The sequence below is a fragment of the Lissotriton helveticus genome, chromosome 7 (assembly GCF_964261635.1).
Source record: "Lissotriton helveticus chromosome 7, aLisHel1.1, whole genome shotgun sequence".
Classification (NCBI taxonomy): Eukaryota; Metazoa; Chordata; class Amphibia; order Caudata; family Salamandridae; genus Lissotriton; species Lissotriton helveticus.
The window spans coordinates 1,514,841,407-1,514,862,303 of record NC_136068.1 but is presented as its reverse complement, the minus strand read 5'-3'; the positions used below and the strand labels follow the sequence as shown (position 1 = coordinate 1,514,862,303).

The following is a 20,897-nucleotide window of genomic DNA, read 5'->3' as shown; positions in this document are numbered from 1 at the left end:
ATCCAACTAAACATCCTAATCTCATTTTTCAGCCCGGGACTTTTTTATTAACTAAGATGCTCCTGTCATGTACTCTACGCTTTTTCCCCTGTACACAAACTGTTCATGTCATGCGTGATCTTTCCTCCATAGAATTTCCTTTTAATTTGTTATGCTACTCGTGATTTTTCCCTCTTTTAGTATTAGGTATAACTAGCCTCACTGATTGGAAAGCGCTCTGATATCTGCAAAGATCTTGTCCGCGCTGTATAAAACCTTCAAAATAAATAAATGAACGGTTAGGTTTCTTGGCTCTGTTCTGCTTGTCATCAGGTAGAACCTGCACTTCTTCGGTTCAGAATGCTATTTTACATCTCTTTCATGCGGCTGGCTTGGGTAAAACCTGCCTTCATTTTCGAAAAATAGTCCCTAATTTGAGGAAAGATAATACTTGTCATCTCTGCCTTGATTAATTTATGAGCACTTATAGCCCTGATGATAATGCGAATCGCAAAGCACTAGAAAGTAACAGATCAATGGCATTTCGGATCTCTTGGAGTGGAGTAGGGTTAGTTCCATTGGGGAAGGAGGGCACCGTCCTTCAGATATTTATCTGCTCCTCCTTTCCCCCCCATGACAGTACCTTCCTCCAACAGTTCAGGCGTCAAGTGCCTAAATGGACAATGAAATTAGCACATCTTGGACAAGGGGTTATTCTCCAGATCTGAGGCAAGTCATAATAGGGATAGAGCCATGCAGTCCTTGAACTAGGAAGCAAAAGGTTTAAAGAGCTCTTAATAATGCCATTCAACTGGTTTGTAAATGCTCCAAAACCGCGAGACATAAAATGATGTGCCCAGGGTCACACTGTCTGTTCACGCCTGGATGCCGGAATTAGACTTTCGATGTCTTCTATTTGTGAAATATAATGGCATGTCCCCTTCATGTGTATTAAATCATCCTGTGGATTTATGTTCCTAGAGGTGATAGTTGGTCTTGGTCGCTTTTTAGCTTCTTTGAGATTTTGCAACATTTTAAACATAATATTCGTACTGTGGTTGTTTTATACCTTGGGTTTGGTGGTGAAGGGGGGAAGACTGACTTTTTGAGTTCTTCTGACGAGGAAGAAGGTGATCCATCTGAGTAGTGTGTGGCAGGAGACTGTATCGAAGGCTGTCAAGAGGTCTAGAAGGATCAGAGAGGCAGTCTCAACTGGGTCGTGTTGGGCTCGGATGTAGCCTGTCTCGATGCCGTGGTTGCTGAGAAATCCGGATTGGGAGGAGTCGAGTAGGATGTTCCGTTTCAGATGTGAGGAAAGTTGTTGATTCATGTCTTTTTCTAATACTTTGGCTGGAAACAAGAGCAGGGAGATCGGTCGGTAGTTGTTGAGATCGCTGGGGTCTGCCAATCGTTTCTTTAGTACGGTGTTGATTTCTGAATGCCTTCAGTCCTCGGGGAAGTTTTTTTTTTTAAAATATGTTTATTAGAGCTTGCCCATCATAAAATAGCACAAAAATATTGCATGTACAGTTATGCAAACAAATTCTACAATTGTAGGTGACAGTAGTGCTATGGAATACATAAGGATAAGAGTTTTGTTAATCTTCGTTTCAACAGGAAACAACTTAGGCTGTCGTCAGAGCATACAACATAGAAATGAAAAAGTAGAGCATACACCAGGCAGTTGGAAACAAGGCAAATAAAGGGGGTACAGGGTCAAGGCACAATCAGGCAACATACAAGACGCGTCAGAGCACAAGCGTAGGAGTGCGCTCAGCGCCGCCAGCAGCAGCGTGTGGCGCCAGTCCTCGGGGAAGTTGGCTTTAGCAATTGAGGTGTTTAACAAGCTGGTGATTATGAGGCTGATTCTGGCTTTGCCTAGGTTGAAGATGTGGTGAGGGCATGGGTCGGCTGAGGACTCTGAGTGGACCAAGTTTGTGATGAAGGCAGTGTCCTGTAGGGTGAACTGGCTCCATTCGGTTAGTCGGATGTCTGTGATTAATTTAATGTGTGAGGCTAATGGCCTTTTTCTTCGATTATCTCAGCTGTCTGTGGTAGAGATTGAGGGTTGTCTGGAAGTCAGTCTTGTCATTCGTGTCCTTGCTCGTGTGCCATGGAGAAGTGTGGCTCACTGGTTAGAGGAGGCAGACCCTGATGCAGAGATCAGACCAGGGACCAGGGTTCAATTCCCGACGCGGCAGGGTCTTGAGCCCAAATGTCCACGGACTCGATAATTCTCGCCTCGGTGCCTACTCGAATCATGGGTTCACACTCTGCAGCTCTGGGCAATAGCTTGCTTAATCTCCACTATGGCCCCCCGCGGCGGGATGCCTGGTCTTCACCTTGGGGATGCCCAGTAGGGGTAATCTCGCAGGGAAAGCCAGGACGGGTTCCCAAAGCAAGCGCTAAGAGACCTGTCGGTGATTTGGCGCTATATAAATCGAAAATTAACATAACATAACATAACATCTCCTTTCCAGTTGTTTAAAGTGTTGTTTAGCCTTCAGGTCTTCAGTGTAGAAGCTTGACTGCTTGGTGGATCTTCTGTGGGTTGCCAATGGGAGCGACGCTGTTGGCAAAATAGGTGATCCAATTGTTGAAGTTTCTGATGTTCTGGTCTAGGTTGTTGGATGGGTGGTAGGTGTTGATGGCATTTATTCATGTGTCCTTTGAGACTTTGCCCCAGCTGCAGTGGGGGATGTTGGGCAGACTGGGGGTGGAAGTCTGTGAGCTGGTGATGTTGAAGTGGATGATGGAGTGGTCGGTCGAGGTGAATTCCATGGTGTGGCTGTACCTGATGCAGTCTCTGGAGGTGAAAATATGGCCTAGAGTGTGACCTGAGGTGTGCTAGGGGTCAGGGATGACCTGGGTCAGTCCGATGTTGTTCATGCTGTCGAGGAGGTTGGCAATGTTGATATCATTGAAGTCATTGAAATGGAAGTTGAAGTCGCCAGGGAAAATGTGGTTAATGGAGTCTATGGTGAGGAAACGATGAAGTCAGCAATGAAGTTGCAGAAGGATGGACATGGTCCTGGAGGACAATAGGCGAGGGTGCCCATGATGCGAGGTTTTGCTGTCTGTTTAGAGTCAGACATTGGTGTGTTCCATAGCTGGTGTGATGTCATGATTTGTGGTGTTGCATTGGATGGATTTCTTGTGTATGATGACGATCCCTCCACAAGGATTGTTGATGTGGTCACGCTGGGCGATCTTGTATCCTTTGGGAATTGCGGTGGCCTTGTCAGGCACAGAAGTGGGGTTGAGCCAGGTCTCAGTGAGGAAGAGGATGTCGGGTGTGAGGGTGGAGATAAGGTCCAAAATTCCAATGATGTGTTTGCACTGGGATGCATCCGGGTAACCATGCGCTCTACAAATGCTTATTCAATTCAAATTCAATAGTGACCATGTGTTGAGAAGGGCGCTTGCGAGTTGGTGGTTGTTTTCAGGTGGTGTCTGCGATGTTTTCAATGTGGAGCTGGTGTGTGTGCTTTGGCAGATGAAATGGCAGTGGGTGCAGGAGAATGGTCCTACCGTGGAAGGTGGGTTGGCGCAGTGTCAGTATTTGTTCCAGCGCCCAAGGTGTAGAGCTCAGCAATGGTGTATCTGCTGGGGTCCAGGGATCGTGGTGCCGGGTGCAGTCCAGGCATGGAAGGGGGCAGACGGAGTGCCTTAGGTGCACCAGCGGTGCACCCGCTGTGTGTGGTCGCTTTGCGGCCTGTATTTAGTAGGTCTTGGGGTGTGCAGGACTCCTGTTGGCAGGAAGAACCATGAGTGGGAAAACCCTGACGGAAAACCCGGGATAGCAGCGGTGTCACTTTGTCAAATGGTGGCAACTCTTTCAGGCTAGAATAAGCAGGAACTGGAGGCCAAGTGGCATGCTAGGTGACTAGGTGCCTACTCATGTGGTCTCCCTGCAGCCTGTATTAAGTAGGTCCTGGGATGGACAGAGCTTCTGTTGGTGGGAAGAACAGTGAGCAGGAAAACCTGGGTGGGAAAATCTGAGCAGCGGGGTGTCACTTCGTCAAATGGCAGCAACTGGATCAGGCTGGAAGAAGCAGGAACTGGAGAAAACAAGCAAGTGGCAGGCTAGGTGCTCAGGTGCCTACTCCTTTAGTAAGAGACCATGTACAGACTGCACTATAAATACACCAGTTCAGCTGGCACATGATGAGTAAATTGAGGGAAGGTGGTGTCATTATAAGCTGTTCTCCCTGAGGCAATAAGGATGAATCACTTTTGCATAGTTTAAAGGTAAAGAAACAGAGCCCCAAGTCTGTAGGACATCTCTACTACTGCATGACACATAGCACATATTAGCATATAATAGCCTTCACTTTAAAGAGAAATTTCATCACTGGGTAAGTAAGTACTATAAACTCTATGTTACTATTATTAAACTCAGTGATTCTCATTCAGTCAACTTTTAATCAAATAAAGGCTGTCTTGTTGGCACCGAGATTTAAACCTGTACTATGTAGGATACAAGTGGATGACTGTGGTGGGCACATTAACACAATGTAATGTCTTAGTAGCTAGCATTAGGGCAAACATGTTGTTAAAGTACAACGCTGTGATTATGATTATTATTATTCTTTGATACTTCAAGAAAAGTGGCTAAGAAAAAGCACAGGAGAAGGTCCAGTTCATGGATGTGAATTGAAAAAACTTTTAAACAGCGTTGTTTAATTCACTTGGTCATCAGCTGTTACAGACTTACTCCAGTAGACTTCCAGCATTCTAGAAAGTAGTAATAATTGTACATTCCACTGAGGTTGATAGAGTTCCTGATATAGGTATCTACTTTCATCAATAAATAGAATACACTTTATGAATGTTCTTGGCTACACAAAAGCCCTTCAGGTGTTGGTGATTGGTTCATTATTTTCTTGTATTTATTTACAGCATGACACAACAATCATAAATGCACATCTGGATTACTGCAATTTACTCTTCTGCCGTCAAGCTTAGCGCATTCTATTCTTTCAGTTAAGATAGAGGAGGGAGTTATTAAACGTGTAAAGCACTAGATGAAACCAAGACACTGATTCAAACATTCTACCCAAAAGCTTTTTAAACCAGGCTGGGTCTGGCAGGAGGCAGTTGAAAACGCATAGAAGAAAAGGTTTGCCAGACTTTCCCATTCAGTGGCTTGAGATAAAGATATGAATAACTTCTCTTTAACATCTCGATATTTTGTCACTGGTTTATCATCAAGACAAAAAAACACTTGTTATGAAATAAACATATATTGAAGAACATGCATGAACGCCTGTGGACATTTATAAACACAGAAAACATTCATACCTTCTTGATGATGGGCAAAGTAATGGCTGGCCTCTGCACTCTTCACACACTGGATGTTTGGCGACTGAAGATCTTCTAATGCAGCCTGGTCACCACAATCTTCTTCAAACTGAGTGGCCTTTTTTTCTGTTAAAAATGCATCTGATGATGGAGTCTGAACCCCTGATGCAAGGCTGCACTGAGAGCTTGAAAGTGATGTTTCCCTGAGGCCTACAAAAGAGAACAGCAATCTTATACATGTTGATTACTGTGATGATCATAGTCACAGTATGCATGCTAAAACATAAGACAAATTGAAATTATTGCATAAGTAGGCAAATCCTTGTTTTGTTCCCAGGTCACACTCTTGATCAAAGTCTGCAGAGATTACATCCTCTTCCAGAGATTAGGATCCCATGGATATATATAGCTGATTAGCTTCCATGGGCCTCACTCAGATTTCCTGAGCAGGAACACTCATGCAAATTGGTCGACCTCTCAGACCAACACACTTGCGGTTTGCAGGAGGTTTCCTGTTGGTGAATCTCTGCTGGACACATCATCAAGTGTCTTTGATTGACAACGCATCTGCCACAGTATGCATATGATGGTCTGCCCATTTAGGGCGGTCCTTCAGATATACTGTCAAGGACTGGTCACTGTGAAGGGCATTACAGTTTCCTTCTAGATTGCCTTGCCTCTTGTTCGCCCCAAAACAACTCCTCTTTGCTTAACCGCTTCCGTGCGGCGCCGATTCCACCCCTGTGCTGGACATTCCAGAACAGGGTGCGGTTGTGACGGAACCGTTCCATCATCAGCAGAGCTCAGCGTGACTGATGACGGAACGGTTCCATCACAAGCATCGAAGGGGTTAAGCACTGTGTGAGAATTCAAGGAAATATGGCTAAACCCAGTCTAATCCCACAAGGACAGACACAGAAGTAATGCTGGAGTCCATTATGGGGGAACTTTCTTCCATCAAATCCTCTATTGTTGAGGTAGAAGTCAGCACAGTAAAAGAAATCCAGAAGTAAAGACCATAAGGGTGGACATCACCTCCTTCCAGTTCAGACGTGACTCCACTAAATGCTGACGTGCAGCGGCAAAGGACAAGCTGGACCAGATAGCCAGATTGCCAGACAAGGACCAGGAAATGTGGGCTCTACACAAAAAGTCAGTGAGCCTGGAAGACGAAAGCCAGTGGGACAATGTTTGGATTTTGATGGGCTGGAATCTGAGGAACAGAATGATAACCTAGCATTCTTTAGCTCCTTCCACCCAGAAATCCTGTTGCTGACTTTCTCCCTTCCACTGTTTTCCAAAGAACCCAGAGAGTGTGCTCAAGGTGCACATGCAACGAAGGCCAGCCTAGACCAATACCAGCATGTCTGTTACATCATCAGTAAGCTAGACAGACTATCATAGGTGTATAAGAAACAAGCATTGGCATTTCCAATAGGTCTTGCCTTTGGGACCTTATAAGTGTTTAGCTAGAGATATTGACTTTACTTATGTTTTTAAGCTGTGCTGCACATTAGTTGGTACAATGCTGAAAAGTTACAATTAAGAAGGAGTAGTTTCTGTCCTGTAACTCCAGTTCTGTAGTAGGGGTATCTCTGTTATAGTCATAATCTAGTGAATAGTCCCGCCCATGTACGTGGACCCCGGAGCAATCAAAAATAATCTCTTAAGCTGTCAAAAAATGCAGAACTGCATCGACAATTAAGAGAGAATTTAAAGACAGATAATGCAGCCTATATCCACAGGCTACACTGTCCAGTACTTCAACTAGAAATTCCACCAAAATCCACAAACAGCACAGCCTGTCCAGGGTTTTCTAAGAGAAAAACCTTGCCTTTAACAGCAAAACCCTCTGGAATGACAGAGAGGAAGAAGTGGACAGACAAGCCCCATAGGCTGCCATTATGTGGCTCAGAACAGGATACTGTGCCTTTAAGAGAACTTTCCAGAAGTCTCACAGTATCCCAGAATGCACTGCAGGTCCCTTTTACTTTCAGTTCTTTTTGAAGGCGTAACACGCAAGACCTGTAGCATTTCTTACATGAATATCTCTCTCCACCGGGGAGGAGGGCGGGCGCTTATGACTATAACAGAGATACCCCTACTACAGAACTTGAGTTACAGGACAGAAACTACTCCTTCTGTAGTGGGGGATCTCTGTGTACACTCATAATCTAGTGAATAGATTGGCAAGCCCATCCCCACACCAAAGTGGTGGTGGAGAAAAGAGAAATAACACCACTACTGTGCGAACAGATTTCCCAGCGAAGCCTGCCCAACCTGAGCGTCTGCCCTGGCATCAGTGTCCAGGCAGTAATGCTTAGCAAAGGTATGGACCGACTTCCAAGTGGCCGCCTTGCAGTTTTCTGCAATTGGAACATTACGGAGCAAAGCAGTCGTGGCAGCTTTGCCCCTGGTGGAATAAGCCTTAGGTTTACCCCCTAAGGTCTTATTAGCCTTTTGGTAACACAATTGTATACAGGACACAATCCACCTCGAGATGGACTGTTTAGAGGTAGCAAGACCCGTCCTGACTGATCCTTAATTGATAAACAATTGGTCTGACCTACGAATATCCTTGGTTTTATCCAGATAAAATTTCAACACCCTCCTAACATCCAGGGAATGCAGGGACCTTTCCGCTGGAGAGGAAGGATTCAGAAAAAACGTAGGTAAAGTTATGGTCTGGTTAACATGAAAATCAGATATAACCTTTGGAAGAAATTTAGGGTGAGTACGCATAACAACCTTAGCAGCATGAAATACAGTATAAGGTTCTTGGCAACACAATGCCTGAATTTCACTCACCTTGCGGGCCGATGTAATGGCCACGAGGAACTCCGCCTTCCAGGACAGGTGCTGCAACGAAGCCTTATGAATAGGTTCAAAAGGCTCCTCCATCAATCTGGACAGCACCACATTCAATTCCCATGAAGGTGAAGGAAGCCGGACAGGAGAGAATACTTTCTTCAAGCCTTCCAACAAATCTTTGATCACAGGGATCCGAAAGAAGGAAGTCTGTGAAGGGCATTTCCTGTAGGCAGTCAGCGCGACAGAGTGCGCGATCTCGACCCCCCCCGCTTGTTGAGGTAATACATTGTGGTCGTATTGTCCGTCTGAACAAGCAGAGAGTTGGTCTGGAAGGACGGATGAAAGGCCTTCAGTGCCAAGTGAACAGCTGTGAGTTCCAGGAAATTGATGTGGTACGTGGACTCCGTCGGGGACCACGTCCCTTGAATCTGTAAGTCTCCGGAGTGCGCCCCCCCAGCCGTGGAGAGACGCATCCATCACGATAGTCTGCGTGGGAATGTCCTTATGGAAGGGAACCCCTCTGAGGAGATTCTCCGCTGAACACCACCACTTCAGAGACTGAAGAGCATGCTGAGACAGCCGTATCCTGTCGTCCCAAGATCCTTTCCTCTGATCCCACAGATCCTCCAAGCACTCCTGCAATGGTCTCATGTGCAGCCGTGGCGTGTGGCGTGAGGAAGATACAAGAGGCCATCGACCCCAGTAGAGAAGACACCGTCCTCACTGTTGTAGATGGAGTGGTCATAAGAGCCTGAGCCTTCCGAAGGAGTGATAATCGTCTCTCCTCCGAAGGAGACACGCTTGCTGACAGCATATTGATGGAGGCTCCCAAGTACTGTATGAACTGGACCGGAGTCGGGACAGACTTGGACATGTTGACGTGCAACCCCAACTTGTTCAAGAGAACACATGTTTTCTGGAAGAGCTTTTGAGCTTCCGAGAAGGAGGAGGCCTTGATCAACCAATCGTCCAGGTACGGGTAGACAAACACCTTGTTCTATCTCAGGTGTGCCGCTACCACCGCCATGCACTTCGAAAATGTTCTGGGCGCAACCTTCAGCCCGAATGGCAATACTGTGTATTGATAATGATTGGCGCCGACTTGGAATCGCAGGAACTTCCTGTGTTTGTGTGCAATGGGCACATGGAAGTTCGCATCCTGTAGGTCTATAGCACATAGCCAGTCTCCCTGTTGCAGCTGAGGATAAATCTGATGCAACGACAGCATGCAAAACTTCTCTCTGCGAATCCACTTGTTTGCGTGTCGCAAATCCAGAATGGGCCTGAACTCGTTCTTGTCCTTCTTGCGAACCAGAAAGAACCGGGAGTACAGACCTCTTCCTCTTTGAGACAGAGGTAGGTCTTCTATCGCCCTTTTCCTTAACAGGATATCGGCCTCCGCCTGGAGCTCTCGCAGTTGAAACTGCGAGCTGACCGGAGGAATCGCTGGAGGCGGGCTGATGAACCGAAGACTGTATCCATTGCAAACAATATTCAGCACCCACTTGTCCTGAGTAATTTTTCTCCACTCTGCCAGGAAAAATTGAACGCTTCCCCCCACCGGAGTGGGTAACGGATGTAGGGGAAATAACTGCTCAGGGTCGAGACCCAGCCGGGCTTTTGTTCGCTGTAGCGCACTGCTGGCTGCCTCTACCCTTCTGGCGCTTCTGGAAGGGCCTCCGGAACTGCTGCTGCTGTTGTTGCTGCTGTCCCGAAGCCTGCCCTCGCCCTCTGCTCTGTGCCTTGAACCGTCTCTGGAACGGGCGGTAGGACTTCTTCTCTTTGGGCTTCTCCAACCCAACAGCCGTCAGGGTCTCGGCCTCCGCTTTCATGCGGGCCATCTCATCGTCCGCATGCCTGCCCAACAGAGTTTTCCCTGAGAAGGGCAGATTGGCCACTCGCTGCTGAGCCTCCGGCTTGAGTGATGTGAGCCTAAGCCAAGCATGGCGCCTTTGGTTGATCCCATGGCAGTACCCATGTGCCGCCAAAAGGGACACATCAGCAGCCGCGCTGATGACCTGGTTCGACACCAGCATCTCCTCCTTCAGGATCTCATGAAAATCCTCCTTTTTCTCTCGGGGCAGGAGTTCCGTGAACTGCTGGAGGGACTCCCACAGGGCACGATCATACCGCCCTAGCAGAGCAGCATCGCTAGACGCCTTCATAGCCGTAGATGCCGTTCCACAGGCCTTCCTGCCAGCTGAGTCGATCCATCGGCTCTCCTTATCAGGAGGTACAGTAGACGACGGGGAGGTAGCATGTTGTTTCCTGGCCGCCGTCACAATAACAGAGTCCGGAATCGGATCCATCCGCAGAAAAGCCGGGTCAGAATCCGGGCCCTGTACTTTTTGAGGAGCCGGAAGGGAGCGGCCTTCGTCACTGCTGGTGTGAGGAACAGCTCCTCCGCTGGCTCTACCAATCCCGGTACCAGAGGTAGTAAAGGGCGAGCCACATGCTTCTTATGAAGTGTCTCAAAAATCACGGATATCGTGGGTGTTGGAGCCGTCACCGTGATACCCAACTTTGCTGCACCCCGCAGGAGAACATCCTGGAATGTGCTGATGTCGTCCACCGGGGACACTCTCGTCCCCGGGGATTCCGATAAAGTTGGTGAATAGGTCCTGGTCCTGGAAGAGTCCGTGCGGGACCGAGATCCGCGCCTCCTGTGGCGCCGTCTTGACCGTGTGGAAGACCTGTGATGACTTTGCGATCTCCCCCTCTGTCCGGAGCGCGATCGCGACCTCCTTGGCTTCGGTCGCTCCGCCGGTTCCACCGGGGCGGGCGACTTTGGCTTGGTTGGGCCCCTCGGCCGAGGGGCCCCCTTAGGAGGAGCCGGATATCGTGGCAGTGAAGTCGTCCTCGGAGGAATCGGAGGAGGCTTGTCAGCCGGCAGCTGAGGTTGAGGTAGAGGTTGAGGTTGAGGCTGAGGTTGAGGTCGCGGCGGAAGTGGTGGAAGTGGAGGCGGGGTGGGAGCCCGCGAAGGAAGCCCTCTCGGCAATGGAGGAGGAGGAGGCATAACCGACTTCTGCCTAGAAGGGGTATACACTATGGAGTACACCGAGCCCGGTGACCCGCCCTCCTTTCTAGGCTGGGACGTTGGAGAGTCTCCCATAGGCACTTGGCGCCTGCTAGACTGACTCCTGGCGCCAGAACTCCTTCTGCGCCTTCTTGGCGTCGAAGAACGGCGACCCGACGGCGAGCGTCGGCCCCTCGACGGCGAACGCCTCTCCCTCGATGGCGAACGCCTCTCCCTCAACGGCGAATGCCTTCGCCTCGACGGCGACCTTCTTCGCCTCGACGGCGACCTCCTACGCCTCGACGGCGACCTCCTGCGCCTCGACGGCGACCTTTGCCTCGACGGCGATCTTCTCCTCGACGTCAAGGATCTCCTCGACGACAACCGTCTCCTCTTCGACGACGGCGAACGGCGGTGTCGCCTCGACGCCAAGCGCCGATGCCGGGCCACCTCTCGACGTCGATTACTCGACGACGACGCAGACGACGACGAAATCGTCACCGGAGACCTCGACGGCGGTCTGTTCAGTTCCCTCGACGCCAAACGTCGACGTCGCTTCGACCCAGAGCCCTGGGGAGACGGGGAACAGACTGTAGTCATCCCTCTCGACGCCGTAGTCGGTGCAATCGACGCAGACGGAGTATGGGGACATTTGCGGGTCTTCTTGCCCCTGGGGAGCCCCCCAGAGGCCTCAGCATGGGCAGAGGAAGCCCTTCCAGACCCACCTTGTGCCTTCAGTCTTCTGTCTTCGAGGCCCTGAAGCCTGATCTTCATCCTATCTCTCAGGGTCCTGCTAGAGAAACCCTGACAAATGTCACACTCCTCTGGGACATGGGATGAAGGAAGGCAGATGATACACACCTCGTGTGGGTCCGACTTGGCCTTCTTCCTGGAGCATTCTGGGCATTTGGCAAATAATGCAGGCATAATGACAATCAAGAAGTGCACCAAAATACACACAAGGAAGAAAAGCTCCAAAGTACTTCAGAAAAGTACTCAAATAAGTAGAAAAAAGTGAAAAATCACCAATAAACCCTTGAAAAGGGAGAGCTCAATGCTCCAGGGTCCTGCTTGCAGGAGCCGGAAAAAAGAACTGAAAGTAAAAGGGACCTGCAGTGTATTCTGGGATACTATGAGACTTCTGGAAAGTTCTCTTAAAGGCACAGTATTCTGTTCTGAGCCACATAATGGCAGCCTATGGGGCTTGTCTGTCCACTTCTTCCTCTCTATCATTCCAGAGGGTATTGCTGTTAAAGGCAAGGTTTTTCTCTTAGAAAACCCTGGACAGGCTGTGCTGTTTGTGGATTTTGGTGGAATATCTAGCTGAAGTACTGGACAGTGTAGCCTGTGGATATAGGCTGCATTATCTGTCTTTAAATTCTCTCTTAAGTGTCGATGCAGTTCTGCATTTTTTGACAGTTTAAGAGATTATTTTTGATTGCTCCGGAGTCCACGCACATGGGCGGGACTATTCACTAGATTATGACTATACACAGAGATCCCCTACTACAGAAGTGTCGATAGCATTTTTGTTACCTTATATATAGCCAAGAAAGAATTACATCCAAGTGAAAGACCATATTAAAAAAGTATTACTCTTAAATAATGTGTTTATCTAATTTTGTCTTATAAATGTTGGAAACTTGTTTTTGCTTGTGCCAATGCTTGCTTGTTATCTGATTCTGATTCAAGAGGTCTTTATTCGATTTGCATCATAAAAGACAAATACATAATAAAAAAAAACAGTTCATACGCTTTTACATATAAGATAATAAATACGTTACATATTAAAACCATGTTAAGAAAAGTAATATATTTTTAGACAATGATGTATCGGAAGACCCCTTACTACATAAAAACAGTGCTGCATTGGAACTAAGGGTCATAAAAACATATACAATGGGAACTTCATTTACCAAGGTTGCGGATACGGATTGACCAAGCCCAGCTCACGAATTTTGCTACACCAATGGCGATGGGGGGGGAAGTATCAGTTTTAAGAATCCTAGTCGCTGCAACAGCAGATCTAGTACATAATAAGCGGCAGACTGGTAAAAGCCAAACTTTTCTGGGTAACAAGTACTTAGAGCAGCAGAAGAAAAGATGTTCAATATTCTCTACTGCTGTTACACAGAAGGGACACAGAAGGGACACTTGTCGCTACCACCAGTTGACCAGGAGTGCGTAAGCCACCGCACGGGTAACGAGCCTACTCGTAATTGGTTATCGTTTTTTCGTTGTTATGGGGGGCATAAATAACAGGAGGCTGAAGCTTGGGAAATAGTACCTGTATAACAGTTAGTGTGATAGTTAGTGAGTTAGTTAGTTTGTTAATGAGAGAGTTAGTTAGTTAGTGAGATAGGTATTAAGTTAGTGAGTGAGTTACTGTGAGAGAGTGTTATTAGTGAGAGAGAGTTAGAGAGTTAGTTAGTGAGAGAGAGAGAGTTTTTTAGTGAGAGAGATAGTTAGAGAGTTAGTTATTGAGAGAGAGTGTATAAGAGAGAGAAATTAGAGAGTTAGTTTTGAGAGAGAGAGAGTGAGATAGTTTGAAATAGTGTTTTTAAAGAGAGTTAGATAATGAGAGGGATTGAGATAGTTTGTTAGTGAGACAGTAAGTTAGTTAGCGAGAGAGTGAGTTAGCGAGAGAGAGAAAGAGAGAGAGAGTTAGTGAGAGGGAGGTTGAGAGAGTGAGTTAGTTAGTGAGTGAGAAAGAGTGAGTTAGTGAGTGAGAGAGTGAGTTAATAAGAGAGAGTTTGTGAGATAGAGAGAGCCACTTAGTGAGAGAGAGAGTTAGAGAGTTAGTTAGTGAGAGAGAGAGTTAGTTAGTGAGAGAGATAGTACTTATTTTAAGCATTATTTTTGCACAATCAAAGCGCTGTGTACATATGAAGAATACTAATGAGGAGTGTAGCAAATTAAAGTGGCAGAATGTTGAATTGTAATTAAAAAACCATAAATGAATTTTGCGAATGATGTAGTGTATAAATATACGCTTTTTCCTTTGATTAATTTGCTGTTACATTTGTTTTGCACATACAAAACACCCAATTAGAGTACTTAGAAAGAGCTATTTCTTTTTGAAGTTACCTGAAAGGCAATGAAGACTGCTATTCCTGCAGATCAAAAAAAAATCACCTGGGGTGACGGCCAAAAATAGAGAGAGAGATAATGACCCGTCCGCACCTGCTTTTTAAAACTGTTGATTCTGAGCACCGGCACTAGTGCTCTGCATATAGTCAGTCATGGTTAGTTAATGCATGGTGAAGATGGTAGGATAGCTCAGAGAGCGTAGTGCTCATTGCTGTGATTTGTGTTTCACATGCAACAGCTGAAACTGAGCGCCATGGTGGGGGAAGTGTCGCATTACATAGCGCCATAAGGCAGCTGCATACAATCAATCAATCAATCATTACATTTGTAAAGCGTGCTACATACCCGTGAGGGTCTCAAGGCGCTGGGGGGTGGGGTGGCCCGCTACTGATCGAAGAGCCAGGTCTTGAGGAGTCTTCTGAAGGCCAGCAGGTCCTGAGTCTGTCGTAAATTGGTTGGGAGAGTGTTCCAGGTCTTGGCGGCGAGGTAGGAGAAGGATCTTCCGCCGGCTGTGGTTTTCCAGATACGAGGGACTGTGGCGAGGGTGAGGTTGGCTGAGCAGAGGCTTAGGGTGGGGGTGTGGAAGCTGAGTCGGTTGTTGAGGTAAGTAGGCCCGGTGTTGTGTAGTGCTTTGTGTGCGTGGATGAGGAGTTTGAAGGTGATCCTCTTGTTGACGGGGAGCCAGTGCAGGCCTCTCAGGTGGGGTGTGATGTGGCTGTGGCTGGGGACGTCGAGGATCAGTCGAGCCGAGGCGTTCTGTATTCGTTGTTATGTTATGTTATGTTATGTTAAATGGGTGTCTTATAGAGCGCACGGCTACTCGGGCAGAGTGTCCCGGCGCTATACACATCTGTAGAGGAGAGACCAAGGAATATAGAGAGCTATAGGCCAAAGAGCCAGGTCTTAATTTCTTTCCGGAAGGACAGCAGATTGTCTAGCTTTCTAAGAGACAAGGGAAGTTTATTCCAGAGTTTAGGGGCCAGCAATCTGTAGGAGCGTCCACCAATGCGAGCACGTTTGATGGTTGGAATAATGGCCAAAGCTTGTGAGGCCGAGCGGAGAGATCTAGAAGGAAAATAGAATTGAACTCTTTTCCTTAAGTATACAGCACCGATACCGTGCAATGATTTGAAGGCCATGATCAAAGTTTTAAAATGAATACGATTCCGCACCGGCAGCCAGTGGAGCGAATCGAGGAGAGCTGAGGTGTGAGCCCTGCGGTTAAGGCCAAAAATGGCCCTCGCTGCTGAATTCTGAACTGTCTGTAGGCGTGCAAGAAGGTACTCCGGAAGGCCCAAATATAGAATGTTAGAGTAGTCTAGTCTAGAACCAATCAATGCCTGGACTGTAATTCTCCTATGAGTGTGAGATAGGAGAGGAAGAAATTTCCTAAGAGTACGCAACAAGGCAAAACATTGGCCAACTAGGTTGAGAATCTGGGGCTTGAAAGTTAAACCTGTGTCAATCTTTATACCTAAGTTCCTTGCCACTGATATAGGTGATGCAAGAGGATGCATATTGGCCGGCCACCAGGATTTCCAATGGTCATCGGGAGGACAGCCAAAGAAAATAATCTCTGACTTGTCCGAGTTGCATTTGAACTGGTTCTCTTGAAACCATAAAAAAATGGCCTCAAGGCACCTCCTGATAGAGGTGCCATCGAAGTCAGCATTCTTGTCGCAGGTGAAAAGGAGCTGCGTGTCATCAGCATACGACACAATACGTGCTCCGTGCGACTAAGCCAATTCCGCCAGAGGAGAGAGATAAACATTAAAAAGAGTGGGGCTCAACACCGACCCCTGTGGAACTCCAACGGCCAGAGGAGGAACAGCGGCTGAGAAAGGGGGTGCCCAGACCAGTTGTTGGCGGTCGGTCAAAAAGGACTTGAACCAATTGAATACCGTCCCTCTCAGTCCAATCTCCTGGAGTCTTAAAAGAAGACGGCAGTGAGGGACGGTATCAAAGGCCGCCGACAAGTCCAATAGGACCAGCATCGCCTTCCCACCACTATCCGTAACCTCCTTGATAGACTCGGTTACTTCCAATAAAGCTGTCTCGGTGCTCAAATTTGAGCGGAAACCAGACTGAGTAGGGTGCAGGATGTCTCGAGTTTCAAGAAAGCTGGAGAGGGTGGAATGTACGTGCTTTTCAGCTTTTTTCGCCAAAGCGGGGAGCAACGAGATTGGTCTATAATTACAGTGCTCTAAAGGGTCAAGGTTAGGTTTTTTTAGCAGTGGGACAATGTGTGCCTTTTTCCATGTATTAGGGACGATACCGGTTTCAAGAGAGGCGTTAAGAATCGAATTAACCAAAGGGTTAATGACATGGGCCATTTTGGCTAAAATTTTAGCCGGACAAGGATCCGATGGGGAGCCGGATTTTAATTTTAGTAACATATGCAATGACAGTTGGAGAGATAGGGGTGGAAAGGTTGTAAGCATATGATTATCAGAGAGGGAACACTGATTGTCAGGAAGGGGATATATTCCAGACGGCATTAAAGGAGCCTCATTCATAGGAGTATCCGGCAAAAAGGAGGCCTGAATGCTCAAGATCTAATTCGAGAAAAATTTCGCCAATTGCTCAACCCAAGGTTCAGATGGGGAGGGTTTGAAAATTAAGGCCGCAGGGGAAGTAAACTCCTTAACGATTTAAAAAATGTCTTTGCTAATGTTACTCGCTGAATCGATTCTTCTGGCGAAGTGCACTTTCTTCTCAGCTACAATAGCTTTATGATAGTCCTTGATGAGGACTTTATACATAACTTTAGATGCCTCATCATAACTACGACGCCATACTCTTTCAGCCTTCTTGCAGCTTCTTCTGATCTCATGAAGTGCAGGGGTAAACCAAGGAGCCGATGTACGTCGTCCGGATTTGGGCTGAGTGGGAACTCATCAAAGCGCTGAAGGAGCCATGACTGAAAAGTGGCAAGATCGTTCTCCAACTTACCCGTGAGTAGGCAAGGATGCATAGTGAGGGAATGCTCCAACATATCAGCCGTAACCCGATGATAGGGGCGGAAAGCCGTAGACTGGAAGTCTACGCCACTACTAGTTGTCTTAGAAATATTAGGTATATCAAAGTTCAGCAGGTAGTGGACCGACCAAGTCAGGGGTAACGGAGAAAAGGACAAAATAGGAAGCGAAGAGTATATCTGGTCCAGAATATGACCTTTATTATGGGTTGCGGAAACTATATATGGGGAGAGACCAAAGGTGCTAGTTACATCCTGGAGTTTCAAGGAGTCCGCAGCCTCCATATGAATATTAAAATCTCCAAGAAGTAAGCAGGGCTTTTATTTCATAATCAGTAGGGACATAGCCAGATGGAGGTCTTCATAGAAAGAGCTGAGGTAACCCGGAGGCCTATACAACAGCAAACCGGCACACGACTGGTGAGAGGAGAGAGAGAGACAAAAGCCAAGTGACTCTACTCCTGCGATAGCCTCTGTCTCAACCACTGAGCATGAATATCACCTGTCTACCACAATGGTCACACCTCCACCCCTACCCAGAGCACGGTCTTTCCTCACCATATAATAATTCGAAGGGAGGGCAATGGTAATATCAGGGCTTGAAGCATCGCACAGCCAGGTCTCTGTTAGATAGAGGCATGCCGGCTTATACTCTGTTAAAAGATTGAAAAGATCTAGGGCATGTTTGCCCACAGATCGAGTATTGAGAAGCATACAGGAGTAGGGCCTACCCTTGGTCTGCGACAGATCAGAGGGGTTAGTCACACAGACAGTGGCCGGTCTAAGGGGTGCGGTACTAACCGTCCACCCGCAGCGTGTACAGTTTAAAACATCAATAGAGGGCTCACACAAAGGCTCGGGCAGTCACAACCAATATTTCCCTTTAACCTATAGAGAGTTGTGGAGTCATAGCTATGTGGGTTTCCCGAAGTGGGGGTTAGAGTTGCAATAACAGCGGTGGGCCCGGGCACCTCCGGGACGCGGACGGGCGTAGACGGGCTTACCTCTGGCGCACCTCCGGCGCGCATAGGGTGCGCCCGCTGCACTCGTCCGCTGCACGTCCTCGGAGGCATACTAGTCATATAGGGGGAGGGCAGGTCACCTGAAGCAAAACACTAGCGTGTCAACCTACTTGCCCCAAGATGGCGGCCGCGCAAGAAGCAGCGACCAAAATCCAGCGTGGAGTTAGGTAAAGCAAAGTATTACTCACACACGCTGTAGAATCTGATTCTAACACACGCTGTGGTATCAGTGCCCAAAGTTGGCTGAGGCAAGAGCAAAACACACAAGCCCCCAAATCTAAAATGCAACAGTAGTTGTCATTCACACTGTTACAGACATAAAATATTTCCAAACAGAAAGGTTAAAAATAGATGTGCGTGTGTGCGAGTTCCCGGCTAAGCCTCAGGAACAGATCTGTAGTCGTTTCAGGAGCTTGTTTGTAGTTTCTGGGTAGAGGGCGTTCCCGTAGTCGAGTCTGCTGGATATGAGGGCCTGGGTGACGGTTTTTCTAGTGTCGATAGGGATCCATTTGAAGATCCTGCGGAGCATTCAGAGGGTGTTGAAGCAGGACACGAAGACGGCGTTGACTTGCCTGGTCATGGAGAGGGTGGAGTCGAGGATGTCCCCCAGGTTGCATGTGTGCCTAGCGATGTGGGCCACCAGGAGCCGTCCCAGGCTGATGGGGCTGGTCCGAGAATGAGGACCTCCGTCTTGTCTGAGTTCAGCTTCAGTCTGCTGTCCTTCATTCAGTCGGCTACGGCCCTCATTCCTCTGTGTAGGTTGGCTTTGGCGGTGTGGGGGTCTTCGGTGAGGGATATGATCAGCTGGGTGTCGTCGGCGTAGGAGATGATGTTGAGGTTATGTTGCCGTGCGCGAGAGGAGCCATGTAGATATTGAACAGCGTCGGGCTGAGGGAGGATTCCTGTGGGACACCGCAGATGATCTCGGTGGTTTGTGAGCAAAAGGGTGGGAGGCGGACGATCTGGGTTCTGCCGAAGAGGAAGGATGTGGTCCAGGCCAGGGCCTTCTCTTGAATACCGGGGTCATGGAGGCGTGCTGATAGGGTGCGGTGGCAGACTGTGTCAAAGGCTGCGGATAGGTCCAGGAGGATGAGGTCGGCTGTTTCTCCTTTGTCCATCAGGGTCCTGATGTCGTCAGTGGCGGTGATGAGGGTGGTTTCGGTACTGTGGTTGCTGCGAAAGCCGGATTGGGAAGGGTCCAGGATATTGTTGTCTTCGAGGTAGCGGGTTAGCTGTTTGTTGACAATCTTCTCTGTCCCTTTTGCCGGGCACGGGAGCAGGGAGATGGGCCGGAAGTTCTTGAGGTCCTTGGGGTCCGCCTTGGGCTTCTTCAATGGCCCTAACTTAGCACCGGCCACGGGCAGCAATCACTAACTGAAAAATAGTGTTTAGCATAGTGTGTTGCGCGACTAGTATTTTGCTGCTTCAGTAATTGCATTTAGATATATATCACAAAAAGTAACATTATACCTACAACAAGCTGGGACTCTTGGCTTTGTTTATGGTTATATAAAATAGATAAGTAACAATTATGGCTTCGTTCCATGGCATATTGAAAATGCTTTAGTTCTGATATGATGGGACTTAGAAAGAACTATAGCGAGTCTTTTTGAAGTTACCTGAAAGGCAATTAAGGCTGGTATTCCTGCAGATCAAAAAAAAAAATCACCTGGGCATGACGGCAAAAATAGAGCGCGAGATTACGACTCGTCCCCGCACCTGCTTTTTAAAACAGCTAGTACTAAGTACCGGCACTAGTGCTCTGCATATAGTCATTCATGGTTAGTTAATGCATCGTGAAGCTGGTAGGCGGTCAGAGAAACTGAGGGAGGAGAGAGATGGTGCGGTGAGAAAGTGACCCGCCGAGCGGACAGAGCTGTGGGCTAAAGAGACACAGGGAGGTCCATGGACAGCCATTACCTTGCAGGAGCGAGCAGCGATAAGCGCAATAATTGAAAACAAATGGCGCCGCTGCTCGATCCCGCAAGGTAAACGCTATACATGCACGCGTACTGATTGGAAACAGTGCATTACATGCACGAGTTTCCAAGAAAGTACGTAGTAATTGCATGAGGTCACTCAAAAGCAGCGCTTGTGCGCTGCATAGGCGAAACCTTAAAAGGCCTCTTTGTCTATGAGGGCCATAAGATATTTAGCAGTGCTAATTTATCTCAGGAAACAAACATAAAAAAGGCTTTTTCCCGCTCTCTGCATGCAGTTTCTTAAACAAGACATCGTTGTAAATGTAAATGTATACTTGTAAAGCGCACTGTTACTCCATCTCGGAGTGTCCTAGCGCTGTATACCGCTGGGGAACCCGTCCTGGCTTTCCCTGTGAGATGGTCCCTCCTGGGCACCCCCAAGGTGAAGCCAGGCATCCCCGGCGCTGATAGGGCCGTTGTGGAGATTAAGCAAGCTATTGCCCAGAGTTACAGAGTGGGACCCATGGTTAGTTTAGGCACCTAGGCGAGAATTATCGAGTCCGCGGACATTGACCCAAGACCCTGCCGCGATGGGAATTGAACCCTGGTCCCGGGCCGACCTCTGCATCAGGGTCTGCCGCTCTAACCATTGAGCCACACTTCTCCACCGTTAACAGGGATTCACACCCAGGACTCTGAGACTTTCTTACTGTAGGATCACAATTAGACTGCAACCTCTGATTATCTGGATATATGAGTCAGGCTTGGACTTTCAT

At 47.9% G+C, this 20,897-nt stretch overlaps 1 protein-coding gene across 1 annotated transcript in view; it reads right to left on the bottom strand.

Moving 5' to 3' along the window:
* Positions 1–20,897, bottom strand: part of LOC144770439 (uncharacterized) — a 226,810-nt gene that overhangs the window by 108,577 nt on the left and 97,336 nt on the right. The window contains exon 9 of the mRNA XM_078654957.1: positions 5,284–5,493. Coding sequence (XP_078511083.1) covers positions 5,284–5,493 — 210 coding nt within the window. The remainder of the gene's footprint in view (positions 1–5,283; positions 5,494–20,897) is intronic.